The sequence below is a fragment of the Cavia porcellus genome, unplaced genomic scaffold (genome assembly GCF_034190915.1).
Source record: "Cavia porcellus strain 051 isolate PalLab524CR breed Dunkin Hartley unplaced genomic scaffold, mCavPor4.1 scaffold_22, whole genome shotgun sequence".
In the NCBI taxonomy this organism is placed as follows: Eukaryota; Metazoa; Chordata; class Mammalia; order Rodentia; family Caviidae; genus Cavia; species Cavia porcellus.
The window spans coordinates 14785257-14803926 of NW_026947505.1; the positions used below are offsets into that span (position 1 = coordinate 14785257).

At 56.4% G+C, this 18670-nt stretch overlaps 1 protein-coding gene across 1 annotated transcript; it reads left to right on the plus strand.

The window, feature by feature from the left end:
- The first annotated feature begins 250 nt into the window (after positions 1–250).
- On the plus strand, positions 251–18290 carry LOC101788027 (mucin-2-like). Its single transcript, XM_063233308.1, has 21 exons — positions 251–563; positions 1224–1358; positions 3226–3247; positions 3905–3993; positions 4212–4289; positions 4389–4487; positions 5680–5751; positions 6810–6932; positions 7033–7147; positions 8401–8453; positions 8570–8633; positions 8750–8888; positions 9623–9724; positions 10371–10431; positions 10550–10585; positions 10673–10740; positions 10833–10933; positions 11019–11162; positions 12029–12102; positions 12258–13194; positions 13598–18290. Exons 1-21 carry the CDS (start codon positions 453–455, stop codon positions 17902–17904), a joined length of 6930 nt encoding a protein of 2309 aa, XP_063089378.1. The 5' UTR covers positions 251–452; the 3' UTR covers positions 17905–18290.
- Positions 18291–18670: the final 380 nt, after the last annotated feature.

Genomic DNA, 18670 nt, shown 5'->3' on the forward strand with positions numbered 1-18670 from the left:
CCAGGCCAGCAGCCACGTAGCGGCGTGCCAGGCCTAGTGCCCAGGTCCAGCGGTGAAGGCGCCTGAGCTCGGTGCCCTAGCGCGGCTACTGGCCAGCCTTGCTCTATGGCCAGGGGACCCCGGGACCCCGCCCCCGGCTGCGCTCACTGGACGCTCCGCCCACTGGCCTCGTTCATTGGACGCTCCCGCCCCGCTCCCGCGCGGTGTCCAGCTTTCGCCCCGCCCCCTCTGTGAAGCCCTGCCCCTTTGTGGTCGTCCTGGAGACCCTCTGTTACCTAAGTTTAGGGTTCACAGCGCAGCACAAAGCCGAAGGTGTAGCTGTGCAGTTCCGCCCTCTGCTGCCGCTGCCACTGGGAAAGACTTCTTTGCCACTGCCGGGTCCGGCCCGATCGGGCCAGGTCCTGCCCGGTCCTGCCCGGTCCGGCCGGGTCCGCAGCGAGCGGTCCTTCGCTATGGACACGGTATCAGCCACTGTAGCCGGGGTCTTCGCGTCCCCGGGTACCCCCGAGCTGCTGAGGCGCCTGTCGAAGCTGTATTCGGCCTTTGTAACCCTGCTACTGAAGGTGAGGCGGGGGAACCAGGGTTGGGCAAGGGGCGCTGGTCGCCCGCTGGTGGGACGGTCCCTTCGGAAGAGCCGTACCCGACGGGCAGGAGCCGGCAGGAGCGTGGTGTGGGCTGCAGAGGGCCGGGCTGAGGGAGCGGCATGGTCTGAAGCCAGCCATCGCCTTGGGAGCCACGTTCACGCCCCACCTGTTTCCTCGCACGGATTGTTTCATGAGGGTGCAGCAAATTGACATGCAGCCTCCTGGAGGAGTGATGCCTGACTTGTGGCGATCATTGTCATAGTGCCTTTGTTTGCAGACGCACAAACCTATCATGTATTTACAATGTGGGGTGTGTGTGTGTGTGTGTGTGTGTGTGTGTGTGTGTGTGAGTGTGTGTATGTGCCTGCGTGTGCAGTAATAGAAAACCGCTCAGACACTGCGATGAAGAAGGGCTGTTGGCCAACTGGGAAGTAGGTTCAACTCACTCCCTAAGTTTAGAGACTCCACATACGGGACAACAACGCGAGCCTGCCTGTATCCCCTTTCCGGAAGTTTCTTCAGGGCACCTGGAAGTTGGTTTAGACTATGGAGAGTAGATTGAGAGTATCTGTGATGATCCTTTGTGATTGCTCCACCAGTTCTGTTAACGTTTCCGTTATTTGTGCCCTTCCTTTTCAGCTGGTTGCAGTGTTACCTGAGAATTTCCAGCCCGGGCCTGGAGACTTTTATGGGCTCCCCTGGGAGCCTGTATTGCTCACTACCTGTGTTGGAATCCTTATGCTTGCGATTTTCTTGTGGAGGAATGTTTTTCCAGTGAGTGAATTAACTTGCTCTTTGACTTCTGAATATATTGAGGATTCTATTATCATTGGCCCTTTCAGTTATTAACATAAACAAATCAGTGGTTATAATTCAAGTTAGTTTTCTGAAATAATTTAATCTTGGTACTGGCAAAGACTTAAGAGCAAGCTAACCATATCCACTTATTAGTAGAGTTGGTGACTCGTACAGCCATCCTGAAAAGCAGTTTAATAATTCTATATATCATAAGCCTTTAAAATGGGATACAAAACAGGATAAGAAATATAAATTGCTTTTATATGGTATGATAACGTCAGTAAATGATCTTAAAGAAATAAATTACATGTTAAGATTTTATACAAAGGTATTAGATGTAGTATTTAATAGACTAATAACTTGGTGAAACCTAAATGATCTATATTAGGGAATATCATGTTTCATCTTATTTATATCCACAGAACAGAATATTACGCTGCTGTATGTATTTCAAAGGCAGGGGACAAAGAAGGTGTTCACGATTTAATGTGAAGTGGGAAAAGGGGAAACAGACCGTGAGGTACTGATGAACTGTGCTGTAGAAACATACAGGGCAAGAAATACAGTAAGATGGTAGAAACATCCAGGCAAGATCAGGCAGAGTGGTGTGTGCATTCCTGTGGCCCTGGAGGAGAGGGAGGCTGAGACAGGAGAAGTGCAAGTTTGAGCCCAGCCTGGGCAACTTGGTCACTTAGCAAGAGCCTGTCTCAAGAATAATGGGAAGGCTGAGAATGTAGTTCATTGTGAAAGCCCTGTCCCAGGTACCACCAAAAAACAACCCCAAAACAGCACCCTATGAAAGATTCCTGTGAGGACTTCTGGAATCTCACCGAACAGCTTCTTGGATGAAAGCACGCCTGGAAGGGTACGCAGAGTGTTTGGGGGTGAAAAGGTGCTGTTTCCCCTGCTCCTCTCCTTTGGTTCCCCTGCAGCTGCTACCCAGCAGGGCTCTCAGGCTCAGCCCTGCAGCTTCACACCCTGCCCCTGGGCTCACTTCCTCCCACTCCCTGAGGTCACATGGCTCTGAGGGGACACTCCTGATCCTGGAGAGCACAGTCGCCCTCCCCCCCACGCCCCTCAGCTGGCCACTGCGCTCTGCTGTCCTATACTGTTTATAGCACTCGGAAGGAGAAGACAGAGTCTGCGTTACAGAGAAGTGCAGTGATCGCTGCTGTGGTATTTAATTAGTTGCAGTTTAGGATTTATGACCCCAGAAGGCACTGGGAGTAAGAACTGGGTCTGTGCTCTTCTTGGAAGCCTTTAGCTGTCATTTCTCTGTGTTCTTCTGGTGTCTTCCCTTCCGCTTAGATTTATTACTGTTTTTGTGGTCTGGGGAAATCAGATGATGAGGTGTATTAGATTATTTCTTAATTGAGTCAATAGATCACTTGAAATAGGGTTTCTGAGGTATCTTCCAGTGAGTGAGAGAGGCGTATCTTAGTGCAAAGGTCATGCTGGTAATCTCGCTCGCCAGTCCTCCATATGGTCACCCATTTCGAGACTGCATGCTTGCTTTTGGGATTGTCAAGTAATTTCGAGTAAGTAAATCAATAATGTGTGTATTATAAAAACAAGCATTTCACTGTTGAAGCCAAATGCTCATCTCAGAAGCCTGGTGTTCACTTGGTCCTGGCACACAAGCCCGTGTGTAGCTGTGAAGTAAGACACGCTCCTTACTGTTCCTCTGTATCAGAGGCTATTTATAATACATTTTTAATTGTATGGGTTTATTCTGAACTAAAGTTACTAAATTTTCACTTGGTTATGATCCTGACTTGTGTTAGGAACTATGTATTCCTTTTAATCAAATGTTTGACATCAAATTTCTCTCTTTCTCTTCTAGGTAAAGGAGAGAATATACCAAGGTAAATCTCTTCCTGTTGGTGTTTGGGAGGGCTTTTAGGCAGGCTAGGAGTGACAGTGACTTTGGTGTCTGATTTGACTCACTAACTGCTCCACATTTTACTGTTGCTACTAACCATGGTATAGTGGGGAGGGTGATGGTACCGGCTGAGCTAGGAGATGTGGTGCAGGGGTGACTGCTTACTTGGAGCAGACAGAGCGTGGCTGGGCCACACAGGCGTGGAGAGAGGACCGTGTGTCTGTGCTAGGGACACCTCGGCCCCTATAGGTTTATCGGCACAGGAGCTCGAGAGACAGCAGTGCAGATCTGTAGCCTAAAGTTTCTTTTTCTCGTAGCAAATGACATTCATTTGAAGTGATCCGTTTTCAGAGAACAAGTGCCTTTTGTCAAAGGAGCCTCTCCAACTGTGTAACATTTTACTGTATCTCCTGCCTTTGCAGTAATTGGTATCTCCTCAAAACAAGTATTACTATAGTTTTCTTAAAGTTTAACAGTGTCCTGTGCACTGTTGCTGTTAGCTTCGGGTCTCTCTGGACAGGCAGGTAGCTGTGCTAAGCCCTGTCTCTCACAGAGCCTCACAGGTGTCCTTGCTGCTGAGACACTGTGCAGCTCAGTTCCATTTAATGCTCCTAATAACCTGGCTATTTCCTCTTTTTAGTCACTGAACAGCAGATTGCCGAAAAGGTGAAGACTACCACAAAGGACAATGCACAACTTGCAGAAAAATTGTCAAGTTATGAACAGAAGGTAGAACCTCTCACGGGCCCTCCTCTAGCGCGTCTGTGGTGTAGCTCAGTTATTACGGTATTTTGAAGGCCTGTGTTCTCGCTTCATCATTTCCTCTGAGCCCTCCAGATCTTATGCACCATCATGTGTAAAAGGAACGCTCTGCTTGCTTCTTTGGAACAAGGTTTTACTAGCACAGTGACTTCTGTTACTTAGTTCTGAATGTGTTTTTTACATAGATCAATAAATCGCAGAGGCTTCTTCAGGAGACCAAGAATCAGAATAGGATTCTCTCTGAGGAAGCAATTAAATACAAGGTAAAAGTCCTTCTCTTTGGGGGATTATAGTCTAAAAACAAAAGCAAGCATTAATGCGTACTGTTACTTTTAATCTCTTTTCTTCTGGATAAAATCAAGGTGCTTGAAGAAAGCAAGGAATTTCTGGATGATATGGCCAGAACTCTTGGTGATATGTTAGAATGTGAGCGGAAACGCAACATGAAAAATCAGGATTTGGTGAGTTCTGCCACTGCGTGTTACTAAAGGTGTATTTTTAGCTATTTCGTAAATCAGTTGAGCTGTTTCCATGCTATTAACTTCATAAGACTAGGAATAACAGAACTGAACATGCCTGTACCCATTTTGTGGGATTTTTAGTACTAGTTCAGTAGAATGTTTTTATAGGCACGGGAAGTGTTTTGATCCTGAATCTTGGATAATTTCATAGTTGTGTCCTCCAGAACACACAGTCACTAAAAAATTGGTCCAGCTGAGTAGTCTGTGTAAACTGGTTTTATTTCACAGTGAACTCTGTGCCTTTTGAATAGTCTGCAAATCCCCTAAGCGGAAATGTAGTGAGGAGAGTTCTCATGCTTCCCACCTCCTGTGTGGCCTGGTCCTTTGCTCAGCACATACCTGGTGAATTGCCCATTTTCAGTCCTTTGTGCAGCATGCTGTTTGGCAGGAAGTTATGACATACAACCTGCAGTTAAAAGAACGGTGGGTTAGGGTCACCCCTTGAGCCAGTATTGTCATAAATATTGAGAAATTTGGCACATGAGATTTTTCTATTCCCCCAGAAACACTTTTTTTTCTATTGGTTTATTTTGGTTTTGTCTTTTTGAGACTGGGTTCTGTTATGCAGTTCAGGCTGGCTGTGAACTCACCTTGTAGCCTAGGCTGGCCTTAAACTCTCCTGCCTCAGCTTCCTGAGTGCTGGGATTACAGGCGTCCTCCACCATACCCAGCATTCTTACCATTTTTAATTCAGACAAGAACATGTTTAAAGTGATCTTGGAGCTTTTTTTTTTTTTTTTTTTTTTTTTTTGGTGCCAGGGATCGAACTCATGACCCAGTGCTTGGCGGGCAGGCATTTAATGCTGCTGAGCTAAATCTCCAGACCTTTTGGGGCTTGTTTTCCTGACACCAGAAAAAGCTGTTCATTTTCCGTGGTTTGCTTGAACATTTCTTTATACTATGTCATGTGGTTACCCCAAAACTTGAGGGTGCCATGAAACTCTTGACTTCAGTTTTTTCTCTCAGCTCTTTAAGCAGATTTTTTCCCCAGACCATGTTTAATCCCGATTTTACCTAAAACATAGTGGATAGTTTGGGGTACCTTGTAGTAACGTTTTTGTTCTTTAGCATATGTATCAGTGTTTCTCCCACAGTCCTAATGCGTTCTGTGTGTTCCTTGCTTCCGTGGCAGGTCCTGGAAAATGAGAAATCTGTGGAGAAGCTAAAGGAGGTTATTTCAATGAATGCCTCAGAATTTTCCAAGGTAAGGCTGCCCACACTCCCTGCCGGTGTCAGTGTCGAGACTCAGCTGCATGGAGCAGTGGTGACCTGATGAGTGCTGAGAGCCGTGGAAGGCAGAGGCCGTGCATGATTGAGGGGCAGGGCTGGGGGCCCCTCCCTGGCGTGGCTCATGAACAGTCGTGTTGTGCGTTAGGTTCAGGTCACCCTGAATGAAGGCAAGTTGAGTGAGGAGAAGGTGAAGTCTGAGTGCCACCAGGTTCAGGAAGAAAACACAAGGCTGAAGAAGAGAAGAAAGTGCAGATTTTGTAAATGTTTGGTCAGAGTGGGTGCAAAACCCATCGACTTTAGCTCTGTCATCTTCTCTCATGAGGAGCTGCTTATGCAGGCCCCTGCAGCAAGCTGGGGAGCATCGAGTCTGTCCTCCCCAGCTTGCACCTTACTGAGGGCACAGGCTCCTTTTGTGTTTCTCGTGGATTTTCAATTCTGTAAATTGATGGCAGTTCTTGGCCCTTGTCTTGTTAGATACTAGTCATTACTTTGGCCTCAGCAAGGCCAGGGGTTGACTTTTTAAACCTCAGATTTAAGGCTTTGCTAAGCCTCCTCTAATAGTTACTGCCTCACATTGGCCATAGGAAGGTTAGATCAGGGATCTGTGATCAACACACACACACACTGAGGCCAGAAATCCCACAGCTAGCTGCCGGCAGTTCCCATGTGAATGGGTTATGTTCCTGCTAGGGGGATACACAGGATAGTCCCATTAGGTGGTAAGGACAGTCCTGCATGCCCTGCAGCAGTTCATGCCAGTGGGAATATGTTAAGCGCCAGCAATACATGCCCACGGGTGCCACCTGGAAGTCAGGCATTTGAGTCAACAGGCATTTTTCAGAAGGACTTGATGGCTGGGGTCAGCTTCGTTGAGAGCTCAGGGTAGAAGTCACACTCTGCAGGCCTGAACCAAGTCTTAGCCTCTGCGATGGGACAAGGAGGGACAGGACTCCTGCTTCCCCATCCCACTTGCATGGTCCTGTGCCTCTGTGGAATCCCCAGTCCGCAGGGACCCTTCCATGTGACTTTCAGCTAGAGCAGGAAGTTGAAGACCAGAAGAAGCTGAACGCTAAACTCAGCCAGCGAGTCAGGACGTTGGAAAAGTCTCAGAGGGATCTGGAAGCCACTCTCCATGATAAGGATGATAGCATTGGTGTAAGTTACCCCAGCCGGCCCAGCCTGATCATGAACACTTGGAAAACAAACCCACTGTGAGGATGGAGAGGCTCTTAACTGCTGCTCGCTTCTCTGCTAGGCTCTGAACAACTGCATCATGCGGCTGAACCGGATGGAGGAGAGGAGATCGGAATCTGAGGGTCCAGGTCCAGGCAGATGTGAGCCAGGTGAATTAGCCAATGGAGAAGTGGGAGGTAAGACCGGCCCTAGCCCAAGGGCCTTTTTTTTTAAACCAGGGATCTAACTCATGACCATGCACTCACCAGGCAGGTGCTTGTGCCACTGAGCTAAATCCCCAGCCCTTCAAGGGCCCTTTTTTGTCTTCTTCTCTTTATTGTTATTTTAGACAAGGTCTCTATGTAGTGGCTGGCCTTGAACTCACTGTGTAGCCCATACCGGCCTCAAACCCACAGCAAAATTTCTACCTCAGTCTCCTAAGCATTTTTGTCTTTAATTCCATACATGGATACTGCTTCTCAGCTGAGTTTCTTCTTGCCCCAACTGACCCATGCAGCTCTTACGTTCTTAGTGTGAAGGACCACAAGAGGATGAGAAAATAGACAAATCTGGGGTCAGGTGGAGCCCTTACCCTCCTCATGGGAAGAAAGGAACTGGCCCCTTACTGCAGGGGCGTTTATACGTTTTAGCAACTTAATGTCATGTGATGCCCTGTTGTCCTAGCAGCCCACTGTTCAGATTGTCTTGGGGTTTGGTGATCTCTGGGCTGAGGCAGCTTCTTCACATGGCAGTCCCAGGGGCTCTTTGTTCTTGGGCCAGCCATGCCCTAGCCCTGCACATGTGGTCGGTTTCCAGCTTCAATGGCTCCCAACATCTGAATAATTTGTACTTATGTCTGGGTCACTGGGGTGCAGTAGCAGCAGGCAAGTGGGGAAAGCTGCTTTTCCACCCCTTGAGAACTGGATGTGTACGCTGGAGCCTTTGCCTTTGTGTCGGCCTCTGTGCCAGAGAAGACACTCACTCAGCTTTCTGGAGATGACACACGGGTCCGTACTCACGGCCTCTGCTGTTCTGTGGTTCTCAGGCACTTGGCCAGGGTCACCTAGAGTGTGGGGATGGGGAGCCACAGCCCAGGCTGTGAGGGCAGAGGCTGGAGAGCAGCAGGGTCTGAGATGAGGAAAGTGGTCAGGGTGCCGCCCAGCTGCAGAGGGTGCTCAGAGTGCGAGTCTGGACCCACGCCGGCCAGCTCCCCCTAGACCATCATGTGGCAGAGCTAGGCTTGCTCAGCCACAGGCCAGGTGGCATGCTGTCTTGGCAGGAGCTTACAAAATCTAAGGGTGCAGTTGTCATGAAAGTCAGTGTGTCAGTTCTGTTGGTGAATTGTTTTTCTTTACAGTGTTTGATGAGCATTAGTTTAGTTTTGTGGAAGTCAAGACAACAGTGTTAGAAACGGCACAGGAAGACACAGCCACACTTGTTCTCTTTGTAGGTGGGGAGAGTAAGATCAAGGCTCACATGCACCGGCTGATGGATGTCTCCCAGGTGAGTCCCTTCACAGAGTCCCCCCAGGGGCCCATGAGTCCTGACTGAGCCTTACTTTCAAGCCTGTGCCCCTCCCTCACAATTTTCAGACACATTCCACAATATCCGTATTTCAGAAAGATCTCCAACTCCTGGAGTTGAAGCTGAGAGCCTCCCTGTCTGCCAAATGTGATCTGGAAGGTAGGTCCCTGACCACATGGTGGTCAGGCTGAGTGCCGGCATGAATGAGGCAGGGATGCTGGGAGCCTGGTTCTGTGTCTTTGGCGGTGCCCTTGGTGATGTGTCTCACCTCCCAGACCAGATCGTGAAGCTAGGTGAGGACTGCGGCAGGCTGCAGGCAGACAAGGCCCGGATGGAGGAGGAGTTTAGCATGCTGCAGCAGAAGGTGGAGATCCTGAAGGAGCTGTCCCACCAGAAGGAGCTGGAGCTGCAGAAGTGAGTCCCAGAGATTTTGTCCAGTGTCTCATGCTGGCCATTCCTGTCACTTCTGATTGCCTAGCAGCTTGGATGTGCAGTGATCATAGAGGAAACTTGGGGCCCAGGGTGCTGCTGGTTTCCTGTGATGGCGACCTGAGGCTGCTCCTGCCTGTCCGCCATCACCATCATCCAGCTAGCAGTTGGGCCCAGTGTCCCTGCCTCTGTAGCCTCAGCTCCACTGCTTATTTCTTAAAGCCTAGGGATTTGTCGAGGGCTCAGTTCAGCATCTTTGGCATTGTCCTCCATGTGTGGGTTGAAGGAGGGCAGCACTGGCCTCTGGGGCCCACATTTCGCTTTCTGGCTGGGGCCAAGTCTCCCATCCACCCATTTGGCCTATCTTGTGTGCTTATCATGGCCTAGGTCTAGAGAAACAGCTCTTCCCAGACAGTATGTGGGGATGGGGGGAGGTGGACTCCGCCTATTGCTTTCCCAGCAGCTCTGCTGGACAATCCTGGCTTCCCTCGGGGAACACTCATCTCCCACACAGGCAGCTAGAGCCTGGTGCATGCTGTGCTCTTAACTTGTTCTGTTTGCTGATTAGACAATTACAAGGAGAGGTGAGAGAATATAAGAACACAAGCAAATGGCCCAGAGCCTGGAGCTTGACTGCCCTCCTGAAACCCTGTGCCTGCTGCTGGGTGGGGAAGTGGCCTGTGGGCCGAGTTCAGCCCTGGCAGCTGCCTTTCTCCTAGGATACTGAGTCAGGCGGAATGTGCACAGCAGCAGCGAGAGCAGGCGCTGTTGGCTGTGGATGAGAAGGTGGTGCCGGCCACAGAGGAGGTGAAAATCTACAAGTGAGTGTGGCGTCCGAGAAAGAGGAACTGGGCTGAGTTGCTTTGTTACATAGAAGAGATGGGCACAGAAGCACATGAGCAGTCCAAGAATGGAATGTATTTAACTCACACAGGGAGGGGTTCTACATTAACAGACAGAAGCTTGTTAACAGCGAAGCTCCTTTGCAGATGTGTCCTGTGCCCATTTTTAGGAAATCGGCCTGCTTCTGTCACACATCCACACCCACCAGAGTCTCAGTGCTCCGACAGACCGGGGGCAGCATTTTGAGTCATTTCTTGTGGCTATAATTTGAGGGGAAAACCTTTTAATTTTTAATCAGTACCGGGGATCAAACTTACGACCGCCCGCTTTGCAAGGCAGGTGCTTATGCCGCTGAGCTAAATCCCCATCCCCTGAGGGGAAAACCTTTATGGGGAAGGTAGCCTTAGCCAGATTATTTTGAGAATGTTATTCAAGGACAGTTAAGGAAATTGACAAGTTGTCAACTCATAATCTCTAGGCATTAAATGAAAAATCAGGAAACTGAGGTTCACACTGCACTCATCACGTTATGAAATGTTTCTGTATGATGAAGTCTTTAAAGGTCAGACATGGTCAGATTGTTGCAGAATTTATTTGATTCTAACTGCTAATTATTATTTTTAGGCGGCGAATCCATGAAGTGGAAGCAGAATTAGAGAAAACGGAGCGCTCATTTAAAAACCAGGCAAGGAATAGAGTGCGCTGTGGTGACAGCACCCGTTAATCCCCCACACAGGAGTCATGGAGGGCTGCAGCCCCGGTGACTGTTCCCTCAACCTGCGTCTTGCCCTGTTCTCTTGCAGCTTGCTACTGAGAAGAAAAAAGCCCATGAGAACTGGGTAAGAGCCTCCTCCTCGCCTCGCCTCGCCTCGCCCTCTCCAGCTTCACTCAGCCACTGTGCTGAGCTGGCCTCTCTGTCTCCACAGCTCAAAGCCCGAAACGCAGAGCGCCTGGTGGCAGATGAGAAGCGGCAGGCCGCCAACCTGCGGCAGAGGTTAGCAGCGCATGGCGCTATGCGTGGCGCCCACGTTTCAGCCCACTCAGGGTGGCTATGGTCACCCCCAGCCCTACTGTGTCTGTGTGCAGGCTGGTGGAAATTACCCAGAAGCTGGATATGCTTAAAGAGGAGCCTGGGATCATCAATCGGATGCCAGACTGTCCTGGAGTGCAGAACGCGCCCCACAGAGGTGGGCACTCTGTCCTTCTGAGTGGGACTCGGGGAACTTAGCCACTGCAGAGAACTGGTAACCAGCGCGTGTGTTGTCTCCTCAGGTCCCCTGAGCCAGAAGGGCTCCTTTGGCCCGTCCCCTGTGAGTGGCGGTGAATGCTCCCCGCCCCCAGGCGCACAGCCCCCTGGATGGCCGCCCTCTGCAAGCCTGAACTTGGCACGCCATGACATTGCAAGAGCCGACTTCGGTGAGCCTCTCCAGGGCCTCTAGTCCCGGACTCCGGGATACCATGCTGCCTTGCCCCGGGCATGGTTCCCTGAGCTCTGGTACAGAGCCCGGGCAGTCCCGGCTCGGGTTTCCACTTATCCCTGGGCCCTGTGCAGGCCCACCTCGATTGCAGTGCAGGAGCAGGGTCCTGGGAGCAGTCGCCCACCCCATCACTCCCAACCCTCTCTGGCTGTGGCATGGCAGAGGCCGCAGTGTCGCCCTCTCCCTCTCTGCACAGTGTTCAATGAGTGGGCGCACTTTCGTCACCACTCATCCCACTCCGGGCCACCGGGGAAGGCTCCTGAGGTGGCAGGTCCGCGTGTTACAGGTCTGTGTGCTGCTCCCAAAGCACGTGGCCACTGTGTGCGGGCTCAGTCTTCCGCGGCCCTGTCTTCCTCCTCCACAGCCTGAGACCTAAAGCAGCCTCCGCCTCTGGCTTGGGCTGCCACAGCGCAGCTTTCCCAGCTCCCCAGGTCCACGAAGTGCTGACCAGGTGGAGCCCGCGCAGGCTCAGAGGCCTCCTTCGACCCCCCCCTACCCCCACCCCCACCCCCACTTGACGCCTGCTCAGTGAGCCTGGTACCTCTGGCTCCACTCGAGGGCTCCCTGGCCTCCTGCCTCCCAGGGGCCTTGCAGCTGCCTCTCAGAGGCAGCCTTGCCTCTGCTCCCTCCAGGGACTGTCCTTGGGGCTCTGGAGTGTTCTCGAGGGCACTTCCGAGGGCGTGCCTGTGGCCTCTTCCGGTCCTCGTCCTCATCCTCGTCCTCGTCCCTGACCTCGTCCCTGCCATCGTCCCCGTCCTCGTCCTCGTCCTGGGAAAGTCCTCTGAATGCCTTGTCTGCCCCCAGATCCCGGCCCTGGCCCCGTGGCCAACAGCAGCTCCCGCGGCTCCTCTCCAGTGAAGGACATGGACAACGCCAAGGTGAGCCTGGAGCCCGTGCCTTGGCCCACGCTGCTCCATGGGCCCTCCGTTTCCCCTCTGTTCTCCAGCTGGCCTGGGCGTGGCGACCCTGCTGACTAGGTCACCATCTGACTGGGGCCTTCACTAAGGCTGGGGCCACGTGCTGAGTGCTGGAGCACAGCACACCTCATGCCCCTGACTTGAGTGTTTGGTTTGGTACTTATTTTGAGTCAGGGTTTCCTTATGCAGCTCAAGCTGAACTTGACCTCACAGTACCCAGAGCCGACCTGCAGTTCCCTAGCAGTCCTCCCGCCTCAGCCTCCCGAGTGCGGGATGACTGGTGTGCATCGCCACACTCTCGTGCCCTTGATTTTTGGGAGCAGCTGTTGCGGTCCTCATGGTCTGTGCTAGGCAGACCCCTTGCAGTGATGGGGATGAGGTGGGCGTGGGCTCTTCCGGGAGTGGGAAGCCGGTTCCAGGGCCCCCTGAATCCGACCCTGGGCGGCCCAGGCTGCTGTGCCTCCTGGGTCCTGAGGCTGCTGCCTTGGCAGCCTTCGCACCGCATGGGGCCGCCTGCAATGGTCAGAGCTCCATGGACTGCCTTCCAAGCAGCCCAGGCACAGGCGCCTCCGCCAGCCCCTCCCTGTGCAGTGTCAACTGGCCGAGGCAGCTTCCTGTTCTCCCCAGCGACCCCGGGTCCCTGGGAGCCCTTGTGTCTGCCTGTCGTGCCCAGGGACTCGCTCATGCTGGCAAGAGTGCAGCGAGCTGGCGCAGCGCCCCGCTGGCACCTCTGGAGCTCATCTCCACACCCGAGTGGGGACAGCGTGGTGACCATGCTCGCTGTGTGGCGTGCTGCTCACGAGGGCCCGGCAGGGTCCGGGGATCCCTTGACTCCTCTCGGGACGGGCACCCAGTGTCACTGCCGAGCTGGAAACTGGGCCTGCTTCTGTTCGCAGGTGAGCATGGCCGTGAAGGGGCCCCCAGCCCATCCAGGGCCCCCGTTCCTGGGAGGCCCCATGCCGCCCCACATGGGCTATGGGTCCCCACCGCCACCACTGCTCTGCAGGCCCTTCGGGCCTCGGCCGATGCCTCCTAGGCCACCGCCACCATTCGGTACGGTAGGACACTTGGGCTGGCACCACCGCCTACCCTGTCCTCTCGCCTACCCTGTCCTCTCTCCTCTCCTGTCCTGATCGGCAGCTGCAGCCTGCCAGACTCTAAGCATGAGGCCCAGCACTCTGAGCCCAGTGCAGCCTCCACAGCTGCTTGGACCAGAAGGGCCCTTTCGGCAAAGCCGAAGTGCCAGTCTCAGCGGGGTGGTCACCTGGGATGCCACAGGCCACCGGCAGTGGGAGAAGGGAGGGTCAGGCTGTGGTTGAGCCTTACTGAGCCTCAGTTTTCCTTATCTGTGAAGTCCAGTGCATCACTCCACTTCCTGGTGCAGGGGAAGGGAAACCCTTGCAGCAGAGCTGGGCTGCTCCTCAGGACGTGTACGCATGTCCCTCTTGCTTTCCAGTCACACGCATGGGCCCACCACTGGGCTTAAGAGACTATGCGCCCGGCATGCTGCCCGGTCGCCACGACCTGCCGCTACATCCTGGCGAGTTCTTGCCGGGACCTGTGCCATTCAGGCCTCCAGGCCCGCTCGGCGCCCGAGCGTATTTCATTTCAGATCCACGAATGCCACCACCACCCACTGGACTCCAGGACTACCGACCACCGCCTGCCGGGCCCGAGGAATACCCACCGCCACCTGCTGGGCCCCAGGACAACCCACTGACGCCTGCCGGGCTCCAGGACTACCCACCACCACGTGCCGGGCGCCAGCACTACGCACCATCGCCTGCCGGGCCCCAGGACTTCCCACCACCGCCTGCCGGGCCCCAGGACTTCCCACCGCCACCTGACGGGCACCAGGCCTACCCACCACCACCTGCCAGGTGCCAGCACTACGCACCATCGCCTGCCAGGCCCCAGGACTACCCACCGCCGCCTGCCGGGCCCCAGGACTTCCCACCGCCACCTGCTGGGCACCAGGCCTACCCACCACCACGTGCCGGGCGCCAGCACTACCCACCATCGCCTGCCAGGCCCCAGGACTACCCACCACCGCCTGCCGGGCCCCAGGACAACCCACTGCCACCTGCCGGGCGCCAGGCCTACCCACCACCACGTGCCGGACGCCAGCACTACGCACCATCGCCTGCCAGGCCCCAGGACTACCCACTGCCGCCTGCCAGGCACCAGGCCTACCCACCACCACGTGCTGGGCGCCAGCGCTACCCACCACCGGCTGCCAGGCCCCAACACTACCAACCACCACGTGCCGGGCGCCAGGCCTACCCACCACCGCCAATCAACCTATTACTACTAATTATCCCAATCCTCCTAGCCATAGCATTCTTAACCTTAACAGAACGCAAAACTACCCATCGCCAACTGCCGGGCCCCAGGACTGCCCACCGCCACCTGCTGGGCCCCAGGACAACCCACGACCACCTGCCGGGCCCAAGGACTACCCACGACCATCTGCCGGGCCCAAGACAACCCACCGCCACCTGCCGGGCCCCAGGACTACCCATCTCCTCCTGCCGGGCCCCAGGAATACCCACCGCCACCTGCCGGGCCCCAGGATTACCCATCGCCTTCTGCCGGGCACCAGGCCTACCCACCACCACGTGCCAGGTGCCAGCACTAGGCACCATCGCCTGCCAGGCCCCAGGACTACCCACCGCCGCCTGCCGGGCCCCAGGACTTCCCACCGCCACCTGCCGGGCACCAGGCCTACCCACCACCACGTGCCGGGCGCCAGCACTACCCACCATCGCCTGCCAGGCCCCAGGACTACCCACCACCACCTGCCGGGCCCCAGGACAACCCACCACCACCTGCCGGGCCCCAGGACAACCCACCACCACCTGCCGGGCCCCAGGACTTCCCACCGCCGCCTGCCGGGTGCCAGGCCTACCCACCATCGCCTGCCGGGCCCCAGGACAACCCACCACCACCTGCCGGGCACCAGGCCTACCCACCACCACGTGCCGGGCGCCAGCACTACCCACCATCGCCTGCCAGGCCCCAGCACTACCCACCACCGCCTGCCGGGCCCCAGGACAACCCACCACCACCTGCCGGGCCCCAGGACTTCCCACCGCCACCTGCCGGGCACCAGGCCTACCCACCACCACGTGCCGGGCGCCAGCACTACCCACCATCGCCTGCCAGGCCCCAGCACTACCCACCACCACCTGCCGGGCCCCAGGACAACCCACCACCACCTGCCGGGCGCCAGGCCTACCCACCACCACGTGCCGGGCGCCAGCACTACGCACCATCGCCTGCCAGGCCCCAGGACTACCCACCGCCGCCTGCCGGGCGCCAGGCCTACCCACCACCACATGCCGGGCGCCAGCGCTACCCACCACCGGCTGCCAGGCCCCAAGACTACCAACCACCATGTGCCGGGCACCAGGCCTACCCACCACCGCCAATCAAACTATTACTACTAATTATCCCAATCCTCCTAGCCATAGCATTCTTAACCTTAACAGAACGCAAAACTACCCATCGCCAACTGCCGGGCCCCAGGACTGCCCACTGCCACCTGCTGGGCCCCAGGACAACCCACTGATGCCTGCCGGGCCCCAGGACTACCCACCGGCGCCTGCCGGGCCCCAGGACTTCCCACCGCCACCTGCCGGGCGCCAGGCCTACCCACCAACACGTGCCGGGCGCCAGCGCTACCCACCACCGGCTGCCAGGCCCCAAGACTACCAACCACCATGTGCCGGGCCCCAGGACAACCCACCACCGCCAATCAACCTATTACTACTAATTATCCCAATCCTCCTAGCCATAGCATTCTTAACCTTAACAGAACGCAAAACTACCCATCGCCAACTGCCGGGCCCCAGGACAACCCACGACCACCTGCCGGGCCCAAGGACTACCCACGACCACCTGCCGGGACCAAGGACTACCCACGACCATCTGCCGGGCCCAAGACAACCCACCGCCACCTGCCGGGGCCGAAGACTACCCACCACCACCTGCCTGGCCCCAGGACTACCCATCTCCTCCTGCCGGGCCCCAGGAATACCCATCTCCTCCTGCCGGGCCCCAGGAATACCCACCGCCACCTGCCGGGCCCCAGGACTACCGATCTCCTCCTGCCGGGCCCCAGGAATACCCACCACCACCTGCCGGGCCCCAGGACTACCCATCTCCTCCTGCCGGGCCCCAGGACTACCCATCTCCTCCTGCCGGGCCCCAGGAATACCCACCACCACCTGCCGGGCCCCAGGACTACCCATCTCCTCCTGCCGGGCCCCAGGAATACCCACCGCCACCTGCCGGGCCCCAGGATTACCCATCTCCTCCTGCCGGGCCCCAGGATTACCCATCTCCTCCTGCCGGGCCCCAGGAATACCCACCGCCACCTGCCGGGCCCCAGGACTACCCATCTCCTCCTGCCGGGCCCCAGGACTACCCATCTCCTCCTGCCGGGCCCCAGGAATACCCACCACCACCTGCCGGGCCCCAGGACTACCCATCTCCTCCTGCCGGGCTCCAGGACTACCCATCTCCTCCTGCCGGGCCCCAGGACTACCCATCTCCTCCTGCCGGGCCCCAGGAATACCCACCGCCACCTGCCGGGCCCCAGGACTACCCATCTCCTCCTGCCGGGCCCCAGGAATACCCACCGCCACCTGCCGGGCTCCAGGACTACCCATCTCCTCCTGCCGGGCCCCAGGAATACCCACCACCACCTGCCGGGCCCCAGGACTACCCATCTCCTCCTGCCGGGCCCCAGGAATACCCACCACCACCTGCCGGGCCCCAGGACTACCCATCTCCTCCTGCCGGGCCCCAGGAATACCCACCGCCACCTGCCGGGCCCCAGGACTACCCATCTCCTCCTGCCGGGCCCCAGGAATACCCACCGCCACCTGCCGGGCTCCAGGACTACCCATCTCCTCCTGTCGGGCCCCAGGAATACCCACCGCCACCTGCCGGGCCCCAGGACTACCCATCTCCTCCTGCCGGGCCCCAGGAATACCCACCACCACCTGCCGGGCCCCAGGACTACCCATCTCCTCCTGCCGGGCCCCAGGAATACCCACCGCCACCTGCCGGGCCCCAGGATTACCCACCGCCTTCTGCCGGGCTCCAGGCCTACCCACTGTCGCATGCTGGACCCCAGCACTACCCACCACCAACTGCCAGGCCCCAGGACAACACAGCACAGCCTGCCGGGCCCCAGGACAACTCACCGCCGACTGCCGGCCCCAGACTACCCACCACCATGTGATGGGCCCCAAGACTACCCACTGCCGCCTGCCGGGCACCTGGCCACCCACCACCAAGTTCCGGACCCCAGGACTACCCATTACCCCCTGCAGGGACCAAGAGTACCCACCGCCGCCTGCCGGGCCCCAGGAATATCCACGGCCACCTGTCAGGCCCCAGGACAACCCACCGTCCTCTGCTGGGCTCCAGAACTATCCATTGCCCCATGTTGGGCCCCAGGACTACCCACCGCCAAGTGCTGGTCCCCAGGACTACCCACCGCCAAGTGCCGGTCCCCAGGACTACCCACCGCCAAGTGCCGGTCCCCAGGACAACACACCACCACCTGCCGGACCCCAGGACAACCCACGACTGCCCAGGACTAGCCACTGCCACCTACTGGGCCCCAGGATAACACACCGCCACCTGCCGTGGCCGAAGACTAACCACAGCCACCTGCCGGGCCCCAGGACTCCCCCACCATCTGCCGGGCCCCAGGACTACCCACCATCACCTGCCAGGCCCCAGGACTAGCCACCGATGCCTGCCGGGCCCCAGGACTACCCACCACCACCTGCCGGGCCCGAGACTACCCACCACCATGTACCGGGCCCCAGGACTACCCACCACCACCTGCTGGGCCCCAGACTACCCACCACCATGTACCAGGCCCCAGGACTACCCACCTCCACCTGCCGGGCCCCAGACTACCCACCACCGCCTGCTGGGCCCCGGAATACCCACCCCCGCCTGCTGGGCCCCAGGACTACCCATTGCCGCCTATTGGGCGCCTTTTTCTCCTATGGGTCTGCGCTTATTTCTAGGACTGATAAAAGTTCTCTCCAGTTAACTGCAGCCTTGATGTTTCCTGATTTGCCCCCAACTACAGATTAAAGTAATGTACTTGTATTGCACAGTTATTTCTGGATAGTGGAATGACTTGTTTTGTTTTTTTACATTTTAGCATCAGGTTTCACTCTCTTTCCTAGGCCAGTCTCAAACCCCTGGGCTCAAGTGATCCTTGAGTGCTTTAGCTGCCTGAGCAGCTAGGATTGCAGACCTCACAACCAGTAACTATTTTTTGAAAAACTTCAGTGAGGTACAAATATGTTCAGCAGCAACAAAAGAGTGTAAGCACTGGCCTCTCTCTGCTGGGATAAGTGCACTGCTGCACCAGAGACAGGGAGGGCAAGTACCAAGCAGATGCCTGTCACCTCCTCAGTACGGCAGGAGTGCCCAGGGCCCACGTGGGCTGGATGCTGCTGGGCTGCACCTGCTTCCCTGTCCCCACTAAAGATGC

Excerpts from the sequence above, each read along its gene's own strand:
- LOC101788027 (XM_063233308.1), top strand. The coding sequence starts at position 453 with ATGGACACGGTATCAGCCACTGTAGCCGGGGTCTTCGCGTCCCCGGGT. Across the intron at positions 4,488-5,679 it reads ACATGAAAAATCAGGATTTG|GTCCTGGAAAATGAGAAATC; the intron begins GTGAGTTCTGCC and ends CTTCCGTGGCAG. Across the intron at positions 11,163-12,028 it reads CATTGCAAGAGCCGACTTCG|ATCCCGGCCCTGGCCCCGTG; the intron begins GTGAGCCTCTCC and ends GTCTGCCCCCAG.